The following is a 13288-nucleotide window of genomic DNA, read 5'->3' as shown; positions in this document are numbered from 1 at the left end:
TCTTTATTTAAAGTAATTGGTACATGCAACGAATTTCAAATAGTTTATCATTTAGGAAAAAGATTATTAAAAAATCCATTGATATATTTATTCAATCGATTTCTTAATAATTAGGAAAATATGGCAAATAATCAAGAATTATAATATAATCATAATAGATTTATATAATTTTAACTTCTTAGACCAAACTTTACATAAGAATTTTTTGTTCCCTTTGAGTTTTAAAATATATAAACAAGCTTTCATTCTTCCTTCCCTTTTCATATAAAATATCAGTCACAGAAGAATACAATTAATTAAAAAAATATACTGAATTCAAAAAGGAGACAATATTATATGAAAAATACTTGGCATTCCCATAAACATTTATGAGGGACATTAATTTATATTTTAAATTAGCCACCTTTGGTGAACAGCTGGTTCGCTCGGATTAATTTTCGCTAAAATGTAAATATTTTATGCAATTTGGTCTCTTAAAAGCTTTCACAACAAAATATTTTAAAGCTGAAATTTTGATAGTCATATATTTCTGCTGTTATAAAATGATTAATTAATTAATTTTTAATGTCCAATGGACAATAGTAGTGAAGATGCATCAAACGCATGTTAATAACTTATGACCTATGTTAATAAACTTAGCCTTATGTCGTACTGCTTATTGTCCTATGAATCATTCTAATTTTTAGCCAATTCCTATATGATTTGAAATTTAAATTGAAACAGATATGACTAAATTTCTATTAAGACAAAAGTATTTTTGCTGGAACCAAGCAATTGTTTTTTAAATATTAGTAGAGGAAACACAATCGTTCAGCATTAAATTCTTATGTCCCTACAGAATATTCTTATATAATTTATGCAATATGAAAAAGAATCATTCAATAAAAATTTCTCTTTTTTCTCTATATAATTTCTTTTCTTTAAATTTTTATTTTCCAAAGTATTTAAATGATGAAAAAAGTAATAATTTATTTTGTTTCAAAAATAAATGTACTTCTGAAAAAATTATGAAGTTTAAATTTTATTTAGTTCTTTGCTCCTAAGGAATTACTTTCAGCCACATATAGTTGACACTCATTCTGTTAATGAGGCATTTCTTCTTCTATCTAATCTTTTTAAGGACAGCCAGAAGAATTCTGGAACTATTTACATTGCATGCTGTATTTTATTCATTTATTTATTTTTGTGTTGATTTTTTATGTGTTATTATATTTAATATAATCTCATTTGACCTACAACTGATGTAGGTCAAATTAGATAAATATGGTCGGAATAATGGAAACGAACGCATGGAAATTATGAAAATAGATTTACGGTAGGTACGGTTAAGTGCATAATGCTGTCTTATGCACCTGCGGCCATTCTCATTAAGGGGATAAAATAATGTGGAAAACTTCATGGATTACCGTGTCATCCTTTAGCAGGGATCATACAATGTTCTCTGTATTGTCTTTATTTTAGTATATGAGTGGGTTTTAGTATATTTACTATATGTGGTGAGTACATCTGTGAATTACAAATATTTAGGATGAAATACTTTTTTTTATAAATTCATGACATTTTTTTAGTCTAATTACATGTTGAGAAATATAACCCTACAATTTACCGTTCGTAGATTTCTTGAAACTATTAATTTCATTCGCCATTTATTCTAATATTTCAGTATAATTGCATATTATAAGATCCCGACTCATATTTGCATGTGAGCTGTGTAAGAAAAATGCGTTTAAAACCTTTATCAAAACTGGTAAAAATATAATATCACCAATAATTGATTTTTGAGATATTCTCAAAATCAATCTAATCTTCAGTATTCCATAAAACATCTTGTAAACGTTTTTAAAACAGTTAAATTTTAAAATTAAAATAATTTGTATTGTATTTTTGTATTACGACGCTCTTACGCAAACACACACACGCACATGTATATATTGATTCTCGATGTATATATTATTTTGTGCCAATAAGTATACAACAAGATTTACAAATGTAAGTCAGTATCCAATTGATAGTGCAAGAAATTTCAAATATAAAAGACGCATGCACAACTTCTAGGAAAAATGAGGGAAACAAGAAAATATAAAAATACAAAAAAAAAAAAAAAAAAAATGCTCACATACGAACGGAAACTTACAGTAAATAATATAATACAATTAGAGAAATATTATCAAATAAAAATAAAATATTCAAAATACAAATATATAAATCATGAAAATATATATGCAATTGTATGTAGGCAAACACACAGAAAAAAAATCTGAATAAAAAGGGGGTTCTTACATAAACACATTATTTTTATTTTATTGTCACCTTTATCTTTAAAATGTTTCAGTTTTTTAAAAAAAATATTGTTCGTATAGTTTATAATTATTTTTGTAATTTTAAATTGAAATTACATTTTCAGTTTCGTCTTACTAAATCTTCTTATCTCTGAGAATTTTCAGTCTTTATAAACTCTAAGAATGATTATTTTTGCATAGTTAAAAAAAAGTTATATAATTTTTGTTTATTTTATCAGTTTTTAAATATTTATGTACTAAATGCACTTTTTAAAGTCTTATATTTAAATTCCAAGGAGTACTTTTACTCGAAGAAATTCGAATTTAATGACATTCTTATTTATTTCCCAGAAGATAAATTTTTGTTAATAAATTTAAAACACCATAGAAAATACTGCAGAATTATAATATAAAATTTATAATTTCTAAATAGAAAATTAATTAAAAAATGAATTTGACACAAACACAAACAAGAAAATTTATTTACAATTAACATGCACAATTGTTAGAAGACTTGCATGTTTATATACCCTTTTGCATCATAAAATTACACATGGCTCAAACATTGGTCATTTAATATTATTCAACACAAATATTTACATTTTTATGAAAATGATTTTTAATGAAGAGGTAAGTTGGATTACATGGATATATTTAAAATAAATTAAATCAGTTTAACAATCTGCACTTGAGTCATTTTTTAAATATGGATTCTGAATTGATGAACTGAAATAAAAATAATGAAGAAAATTTAATTCTATTAATGAATTGGATCAAATGTTTCAAATTATCTTCACTGTTGAGATTTGAATTTAATAAAAAATTTATACCTTTCTATAACGTAAATAACCTTAACATTCATGCAGGGTTTTTTCATTTTCTTAAAATTTTTTTCAAATGTATCAATAGAACAAAATAAATTTATAACGTTATAAGTTCAGCAATACCTTATAATACAGCAAAAGATTAAAAAAACCATGAAGGTTTATAATGAGGATTAAATCAAAAAATAAATTTTCATTAGCAATTTAATTTTAATGTAACGCAATTATATATATATATATATATATATATGCTTTTAAAATAATGAACAAAAAACTAAATTATGAATAAGCTATTTTTTTTTAAATTACAATTTCAGAAGCATTAGCGAAAGTTTATAAGAAATACATTAATAAAGATTTAGCAAAATGGAAATGCTTGTTTCACTTTATTTTAAAATAAATGCATTTCTTAAAGTGATATCCGTCATTTAAGAAAGCATAAAAGAATATGATGTAACAAATGATTTATGCATTTTAAATAAATTTTAAAACAACAGACAAGCTTCAATTACAAACGATTATTCAGTAATATCCTTTAAATGGTGTTAACACTTTATGAGAAGTACAATAAAAACGAATTCCCTTTATCATTCTGTTTCATAAAAGGGAGTATTTTATTAGATATCCATTCTTAACATGAGACGGACTCTTGGAAAAAGTCTTTCATAATACATATGACCATCATTTATTTATAACACATATCAGAAAAATATTTCTCTTTTTTTCTCTTCTATTTTATAGCTATTCCATTTCATGGCACAATTCATAGAAATTGAGAATCATCATTCAGTGACTGGGAACGGGAAATGATGATGATAGTTGATGAGAGTGATGACGATTTGGAATCATAGTTCAAACCATTTTACTTATATTCAGAAGGGGGCAGCACTGTTTTAACTGAGTGAGCAGTACATGATTTGAAATTTTGGAAGTAGTCTTCAACAGACATGAGGCACTCTTCGTATCAGATCTTCTTCAAAGGATTCTGCGAAAAAAGAGAATAAATGATCGTAAGATGGATAAAAAATGAATTCTGAATTACTCAAGCATTTCGAAAAGATTATATATATATATATATATATATATATATATATATATATAATAAACCAATTGATACGAACAGAAAAAAAATGAAAGGCAGCTTCTTCCGATTTCGTATGCTAAAGAGTTGCTATTTTCAGGACATTAATTTCCACTCTTGCAATACTGCGGAGCGGAATAATTACCTGTTGCTACTATGCTTGCGTAATGGAAGAAATTGACACTATTTTTTTCCAACAGCAAATTAGCTTACAAATTGATGAATGAAATGAATGTGCTTTGTCATTTTGTATGCAAATTGGTGAAAATCAATACTATTTTGAGTTTTCTCTATTCGTAACTGAGTTAAAATAATATTTCTTTTGTTACCACAGTAAAACATATGCCAAATAATATTTTTTGAAATGATTCTTCTTTCCCAAATACTCCAGTTTTCGTATTATTCGTAGTTTTTCGTATTATGATTTTAAAAAAAAGAAAATTAAGGGCATTTTTCAAAACTGCATTGAAGAATTTGATTAATTTACTCACTACAGAAATTGTTAAACTTGCGGAATCTTTTGCACTAAAAAAACAATATTGATATCGAAAGGAAATTCAAAGATTTACTGAATATAAAAAAATTGTAAAGAATTGCTACATAATACATAAGATTAGAAAATACTCTTACTGAAAATTTAGCCAAAAATATAAATGATATTCTAAGCAAAACAATAGTAGTTTTTAGTCGGCAGTGTATCTTTATACATATATATACTATATATATATGTATAAAGATATTGTGCCAGTAGAAAAAAGGTTAATTGTATTAAAAAATCGTACTTTCAGAATCCAATTCAGTCACCATTAGTCATTTATAAATTGTCATTCTGTGTTTTTAATTCTTTAAGAGAAGAAAGTCGATAAGCACAAGCAATGGAATTGATTAATTCGATTTTAAATGAACATTATGTGAATAATTCAAGATTGAAAAACATATCTTTGAAATATTCGGTAATGTAAATTTTATTCTTGAGGAATACCCATGTACCGGTGCAGAAAAAAACGTTTTCCTAGGTGAAAATATAAGTTAAACTCAAGAAGGGTTTGTAGAACTGTTATGTGTTTAAAAAAAAGAGAATTCTAGGATTTCTCACAAATGTTTTGAAAGGATAACTAAATAAAAGAATTCGTATTTAATTTCAAGTCAGTGTGAAATTGCATAACTACATTCAAATACCCTCAATGTAATTTTACGTGACTCGTAAAATTAAAACTTATAAACATCATTATTTCCCAAAATTATTTAAATAATTTTATATGAATTTTCACAAAAGACATTAGCTAAAAATTCTTAAAACGTTATCACATATTCCTTTTTAGATATCAAATTCTAAGTTTGCATTAGAGCTTTGAATTTAAACCTCAAAATAAAAAATAATGCGTCTTTTATTATTTTAAAAAAAAACGTAAGAAATCTGATTGCGCAATTTGGAATCATTTTTTTTTTCCTTTTTTTTGTCTGTATTGACAATTTCAAAAGAAATTCCGTAATAGGTATGAGAAATGAAAGGTTAAATAATTACATCGGGCAATGTCACAATTTTCTGTCATATATCTTTATAACAAAATCAATAATAAAAAGAAAACAGACAGCTACTTCATTCAAGTATTCTTCGTCTATTACATTCTATTCTTTTTTTATTATTATTATTATTATTTTACTTTTTTTTCTTTAATGAATTTTATATATTTTTAGTATGTGTATATTATATAATATCGATATAAATTTTATATATTATAATAATTTATAGAAAATGAAAAATAAAAATAAGCAAAAATTTTTATAAGGTTTTATTTGTTGTGAAATGTTTCAGCTGTTTATGAATGTTTAATAGATACGTTAATATCTTTCCATAGTGATTTCTAATCAATTTTCTAAATTATTATCTACACAGACATTCTCAAATTTATTTTTTGGAATACGAAGTATACAAAGAGTATATATTGTCTAGGAATTCGAATTCGATATTTTGATACAGTTCCCGTTCTGTATGAAATTCTGATTTCGATATTGATTTCTAATCAGTTTTCTAAATAATTATCTATTCAGACATTTTCAAATTTATTTTTTGGAATACGAAGTATACAAAGAGTATATATCGTCAAGGAATTCGAATTTGAGATTTTGACGAATCTCCACGTTTGAGACCTCTCAAAATCCGAAAAATACAGTTTTGGATTCATGAATTATATGCATGAACACAATAATTCAAAAATACTTTTAGATAGAGGATCAAAATTTGACATACGATCTTTACACTAAATCTATAGATTTCTTCAAAATTTTAAACAAAATCCTGCCATTAAAGGAAATTTGCCAGGCAGGCTGTTCGAATATAATTTAACATGATAATTACAAAATGAAGGAAACTAGATAAAAAAATAATTGGCACATAAACTTAACACCTAAAGTATAGATACCTATCGAATGTGGGTCTAAATCTTTTAAGAGATCAACTGTCTGTACTTTCATAATGTTGCAAAAGCGATATATGAAATATATGTCATTTGAAAAGTGATTTAGCAACAACAGTTCCATTTCTGTATGAAATTTTTGGTTTCGAACTTTTTAAAAAATAGGATTCAAAATACACACCCTTATTCTGTTGCTTGTGTATTAAATGTATCCCAGGGATTAATCACTAAGAAAAATAACTTATGATCATGCTAATACGTTTTTTTTTTCATAACTTTATTCGCTAATGGCATGCGGCTAACAATACACATTTATTAGAAAGTGTGAGCGAAAATTTCGAGGAACTAGTACCGCTGGTTTATATTAAAATGAAGAACTTATGAACTTTTGGGAACTTCCATCAATTATTTTATATAATTTAAACATTATTGAAAGTTTGTAGAATTTATTATCACGAGTTTATTGCGAGTATAAGTCATTTTCTATTCCAACAGCAGCGAACTCCGATCTCTCCCTATCGACGACTTTTGATTTTATAATTTTTGTGGATACATTTTCCTATGTCCTTTGAAAACGTGTATACAAAATATGGTCTTATTCATTTCATTAGTTTTAATATAGAAGTTTTTTAATGAAAAACCTAGTTTTTATAACCGCTACTCCATGCAACTCAATAAATTAATTTTTCTAAGGTATATAGAATCTGTCATATACACATGGCAATTACATGTATCATCCAAAGTCCTGAATTTCGCGAAATCACTATCCAAACACCCTTCATAATATTTCATGATTGGCGAACAATCCTTTATGGGTCAGCGATTCGTGTTTTATGATAACCAGCGGCTAGAGCTTAATCCCCGGAAAAGGAATCATCTGGCTTTATCCAGGATTTCCAGGCCCAGCTCTAACAGGATTGAGCTCTTCGGCACGGAACCAATTTCCGTCCCCAACTGTCAAATCAGTTTACAATCCATCTGGCGGTAGCGTGACGCGTTTATGCGATCAGTGATTCCTACCTCTGATAACAATCCAGGAGTTGTGATGCCTGTCGCATTCGGTTTCCGATAATTCATCAATGTCTGCAGAATCCGGATGAGGGGGGCAGGTCAGACGACGACTGCCTTCTTCCATGTCGCTCGCCCCGTCTTCATAGCTAAGGGAGGAAATCAAACTGGAATTGAATTTCTATACGAATTAATGTTCATTTGATTTGTAAAGAGATATTTAAAATATAATATTTCCTTTATGATATTAGAATGATATTCATATAATAAGTGTTTTAGAGGTTGATTTTTTATTATTCAATTTATTCAAGTAACCGACACTGTATGTTTTTGTTTATTCACGTTGTGCAGATATAATTAAATAGACCGATTGATACTGCTATACTATACTATTTTGTTAATATTTATTTAAAGATAAACTAATTGTTAAATGCTAAAAAATTATTGATATTACTTCAAAGATAATTTAAATAACTAAAATAATTTATTTCCTTGTTGTTTAACTGAATAACCAATATTGCAATAGATTGTATTTTATGTATGTGATAATTCAAAACTATTTCTATATTATTAAAGTATTTTAAAGTGATTTTTTTCAGAAAAAAATATCGTATTACTCTAGTGTATCCAGACGTAAAAACATTTTTACTGTAAATAACGTTTTTACCTCTGGATATATCAAATAGGTTAAAATATTAAAATGAACTGAAACAATATTATAGCTCTATAACGCGTATATAATGTACATATGCATAATATTAAAATATTCATTTTTTAAGTTTCAAAGAATTTTGTATGTAATTTCATTGTTATGAGTTAGTTTTCAATCACTCAGAATTACATAGGTCAGGATTTGATTCATTCTATCAACAATAATAACAAATTTTATGTCATTAATATATAATTTTCATATGATAATCACTTTTAAACGATAATTAAATAATTTTAAAATATTATTCAATAATATGTTTTCGTAAACGTCTCTTTAGAAGCTTTGCAAGGGAGATTTTTCTCAATTCTATTTTTCTTATGAACAGCAGAAAAACTGAAAATAACTCTTTTAAAGAAGCGAGAAATGTTTCACAGGATATAATGAAAGATAAATATTTACTGATAAAACCATTCACAAATAAATAAGAAATAATTCCTTTTGAAAAGTAATATTTGGTATTTATTTTGCTGGTGAAAAAATTTTCCTACAGAAATTGGGAAATATCTAATGCTGAACACTTAAGGGATTTGCAAAATCAGCAGTTTTGAAGAATAAATCTCAAAGTAAATATCTATAAGAAACTATTTTTAACGATTTCGTTGCACTTCGATTTTATAAATCAAACATGTTATTTTCTTCAAGGAAATAGAAAGAAAATCACGGAATTATTATTGCCAGCTGATATAATATTCATGGTTAATAAACGATATACAACATAACAATATGTTATATATTATATTCATTTATATCAGAACAATCAAATAATTTTCATTGCTGGGACTTATTGTACATTAATGTGATCATACATATCTCTAATTAAACGTTATTAACCTTTCAAATTATTGAAGTTCGCCTTAAGAATAAAATAAGATGAAAAATGAGAAAATATATTGTTTGACATTAATTTTAATTAAGGATATATGTTCTAAAAAATATGAAAATATACGAAAAATAATTCTTTATTTTTTATTCACAATTTTATAAGGGAAATTATATTAAATTATTAAAAGAGAAATAACTGAAAAAAATAAAGAAAACTATTTACTTATCTTTATTAACTGCTTCATAACAAAAACTATATGGAATAAATAGGAATCAAAAAGTTGAGAAATTTCAAATAAATAAACAATATTATTCGAAAACTTATTATTTAATATTTTTTTTTTGTTTCGCAGTAATGATTTCATTTGATTTTGGAACATAATCATTTTTAAAAAGATTTTATTCATCGATATTTAACTACGTCATTAGCATAAAATATTTTACTTTATTTTTATAATGTTGTTCGATATTTTGAATACCGTAAAATATCTTGAAGTCTTGAAGTCATCACAGCAATGTTGCTGAATATTCTGTGTTAAATAAAATTTAGAGAAAATGTGCTTTAAAACTGACATACAGCTATTGAAATACAAAGACAAAGCGTTTAAATGCAACATTTTGATTTTACAGCTTCCTAAATTAAAATTATTCTATGTCAGATTATTTATAAATTATGAGTCCTTTTCGAACGCATAGCAAAGGACTTTCTTTCTGAAATTAATATAGAACTTTCCTTAATTAATACTACTTTCGTACGCTGAAACTAATATAGAATTATAATGAATATTTCTTGTCCTTTTCTCCATCTTTTTAAATTGAATCTGATATTAATTTTTTTTATCCAAAGATTAAAAAATGATATAAATAGCTATAAATTTACAAATCAAAGCATCTCAATAATTGTACAACATAATATGATTTAACTAAATCACGAAACTTCAAAAGTAATATAATTTACTGTCAAAACAATTGCATATTTCTTTAAAAATAATTCATCCAACTTTGTAATCCACGTTTTTTTTTTTTTTTTTGGGGGGGGGGGTTCACGCTACTTATGCTTTGTTCTCTCAAACCGAAATAAAACCTCATTATGTGGACAAAGTTTCTTTATACGAATTTTTAAGATGCAAAGATGGCATTTCATTATTTTCAGATGTTATGAACTTTTTCTGAAAAAACTGTCTAAATAATTTTCTATGCTTCTATTTGTTAACATTTTTGAGAACTTGGTAACATAATAGTGCTTTTGTTTCCTTTTTTTAGAAACTTTGTTGGTAACTTATTAATTTATGATTTTTAATATCTTTCTAAATTAAACTATGGACAAATGCTTTGATTAAAAATATAATTCTGTGAATTTTGAGATTCTGAAGATGCTAAAATACTATTTCATTATTTGCAGATATAATTAACTTTCACTAAGAGACTAAGTCAAATATTTTCTATACTTCCAATCAAGAAATAATTTTAAGACCATTCCCATTTTTTTTTAAAAAAATATTTGCCCTTTTGTTCAATATATAAAATTATAGTTCAAATACCTTATGATTCGTTAAATGAAATATTACCTCTTTAAAACTCTTATCAAATAATTTTAAATTTTAAATACATTGCGTTAAAAATTTATTCATACTTTTCCCATGCAATGTCTAAATAAATAAATATGCGAATCCTTCTTTTAAAAATAAAAAGAACTACATCTGACAACTCCCTAATCTTATTTAAATTTGCATTGAGACAATTTTGAAAAAAGCAGGTAGGGTTCATTATGATCCTCCTAATATGCGTCAGCTTTTCTTCGAAGAAATTGGTATTCTTACCTAAATTGATCAGCCTTAAGTCCCCAAAAGTTTTTATTTATCGGAGCGTTCTTTCCCTGGTTTTCTCAATAGCTCTTTTTTATTTTTCCTGGAACGTTTAATTGTCAAAACTAAAAAACTTGGTCGGCGTTTGAGGCGAGCTTTTTCTTTCTGTCTCTCCCTCGTTCCTAACACAATAAAGAGGCCCAGTTCTTCTTTAGTTTGCTCCTGGCACTGTCTAAAAAGACAGCAGTGAAAAGAACAGAAAGAGTGAAAGAAAGAGACAGCTTTAGCGGATTAGCAGTGAAACGAGTGACACAAAACATCTGCCGGGGGATAATAGGAATAGTGACATGCCCAGACATTTCCTCCTCCAAAGAAAAGAACTTGTTTCCCAGGATCTGAACTGTTTGAATATTCGACTGGAACATCACTGCTGTTTGGCGTCCACTTGAAGAAGAGCTATTACTTAGATTTTCCATTCCAGATAGATAGTTTGAAGAGAAATACTCCGCAATTTGAAATGTTTTAAATTCTTGAAAACATTTTCTTCAAAAGAATACTGCAATGTGAATCTATTTATTTTTCAAGTGTTTGTGCTTGTCAAATATAATTTTAAAGTTTAAAATATGTTATGCTTTACAATGTTGCGTTTTTAATTCAAAAGCTGGTATATGAATACAACATTAAAACCCAATACGAGATAGCACATTTTTTTAAAATTATTAATTGATTGCAATTAATCAAAACATATATGTCCAGACAGTTGAGTGACGAATTTCTTAATATATTGTTTTCCTGTAAGATATACGATATTACTTTATTAAGATAATGTCTTACTTTGATTGTTTTTGCCTTTGTAGCTATTAACACTGGGTCACTATAACCATTTACGAACTATTTCCAAGCACTATTAAGAAAATTCACAGTTTCTTATATTTTATGAATATCTTAAATACCATAACATCAGATATCTTATAATTGACTAAATATAATTTAGAATATTGAGTATAGAAACGCAGGCGAAATAGCGCGTCTTCTACGTGATTTGGGCGTACCAGGTTCGAGTCCCGGTTCGGGGGCATAGTTGTTCTCTCTGTAAGGTGTGTGAATGTGCCCCCTTTAAAAAGGGGTTGTGGAAGCGAATATTATGCATGAAGTTGATAACTCTTAGATACTCTTGGCCCTAGTTGGCACTACTAAAAAAAAACACGAGACACTCACTCGGTTTAAACAGCTAACAGATAACTGTCAAAAGGCTTGTAAAGTGCCACAAGTCATAACGCAACAGCAATGAAATCTATTTATTTTATAAAATTTCGCAAAATTTTGAACTTTTAATTTCTTTGGGATTATAATGCCGAATGTAAAAATATGATTGAGTGATTCATAAAATGGACCAAGAAAAATAAAATGAATATACAAATAAAACTATGAAAAAGCATTGAAATTTATTATTTTATAACCAAAAGAAACAACGAGGTAGTTTTTTAAGAATACATAAATTTTGGAACACCAGAAATTTTAGAGAAAGAAAAAATTATTTTGCACTTTACATAGATGATTAGATAAAAGACTATTTTCATTTAAATTTACCCATAGATAATTGCAATTTTGAAATTCCAAAAATTTTCATTCTTAATGCACACTAGAATGCGTTATAATAAAGATATACACGTCAAATATTTTTTAAAAAAATTATTTGTCTAAAATATTTTTAGCTCAGAAGTTTCACTGAACAATTAATGTTTTATCATAACAAAATATAATTTACATCATCACTTATGACATTCTTAATTTTGATTGAAAAGCAATTATAGCTATAATCCATAAAAGACGGGTTAAATAAGCCATTACAAGTTTCTGATAATTTTTCTGACCTTAAAATATCTATTTGACATTTTTTTTTGTTACTGAATTATTTTTAAAATTATTGTCAAATTTTTACAAACTAGAATTAAAATTCGGGATAATGTTATGACTAAAAACTAAAATTGAATATAAATATTCTGAGTTCAAGTAAATATCATGTAATACTAAAATGTAGCATTTATTTAATGATGATTTTCTCAAACTATTCAGGAAATTTAGATGATTCAAATATTTCTGAAAGATTGTATATATGTGTATGTATAAATCGGTACCGCTATTTCAATTATTGTTTTTATTTTTTTATTGAAAATAATGGAAGATAAAAGCTTTTAAATGCAATGTCTATTCACTTGGGTGGTATTCCGCAACGATTCAAAATCCTTCTAAATTAAATATGTTTAATTCAGAACTCCTAAAGGAGTGATTTGTAAAAGCAGTACTGTATGTATGCAAACATTAGAGACCGTGCGAATA

General features: G+C 26.3%; 1 protein-coding gene and 1 non-coding gene across 5 annotated transcripts in view; both read right to left on the bottom strand.

Annotated features, from left to right (window-relative positions):
* Window positions 1-1379: 1379 nt before the first annotated feature.
* LOC129982007 (U6 spliceosomal RNA) lies at window positions 1380-1490 on the bottom strand. The gene has a single exon (XR_008785412.1). It is a non-coding gene; the product is annotated as a U6 spliceosomal RNA (small nuclear RNA).
* Window positions 1491-3607: 2117 nt separating this feature from the next.
* LOC129981948 (cell adhesion molecule DSCAM-like) overlaps window positions 3608-13288 on the bottom strand; it is a 627118-nt gene continuing 617437 nt past the window's right edge. For 3 of the 4 annotated variants that reach the window (XM_056093016.1, XM_056093014.1, XM_056093015.1), the window contains exons 25-26: window positions 7622-7758; window positions 3608-4088 (exon numbers count right to left, since the gene is read on the bottom strand). In XM_056093016.1, coding sequence (XP_055948991.1) covers window positions 4042-4088; window positions 7622-7758 — 184 coding nt within the window. In that variant the 3' untranslated portion in view covers window positions 3608-4041. Of the gene's footprint in view, window positions 4089-7621; window positions 7759-13288 lie in introns of those variants that run through there. The other variant, XM_056093017.1, reaches the window with a different exon arrangement.

Source organism: Argiope bruennichi, chromosome 8, assembly GCF_947563725.1.
Source record: "Argiope bruennichi chromosome 8, qqArgBrue1.1, whole genome shotgun sequence".
Taxonomy (NCBI): Eukaryota; Metazoa; Arthropoda; class Arachnida; order Araneae; family Araneidae; genus Argiope; species Argiope bruennichi.
This window is presented reverse-complemented; position numbering and strand designations above follow the sequence as displayed.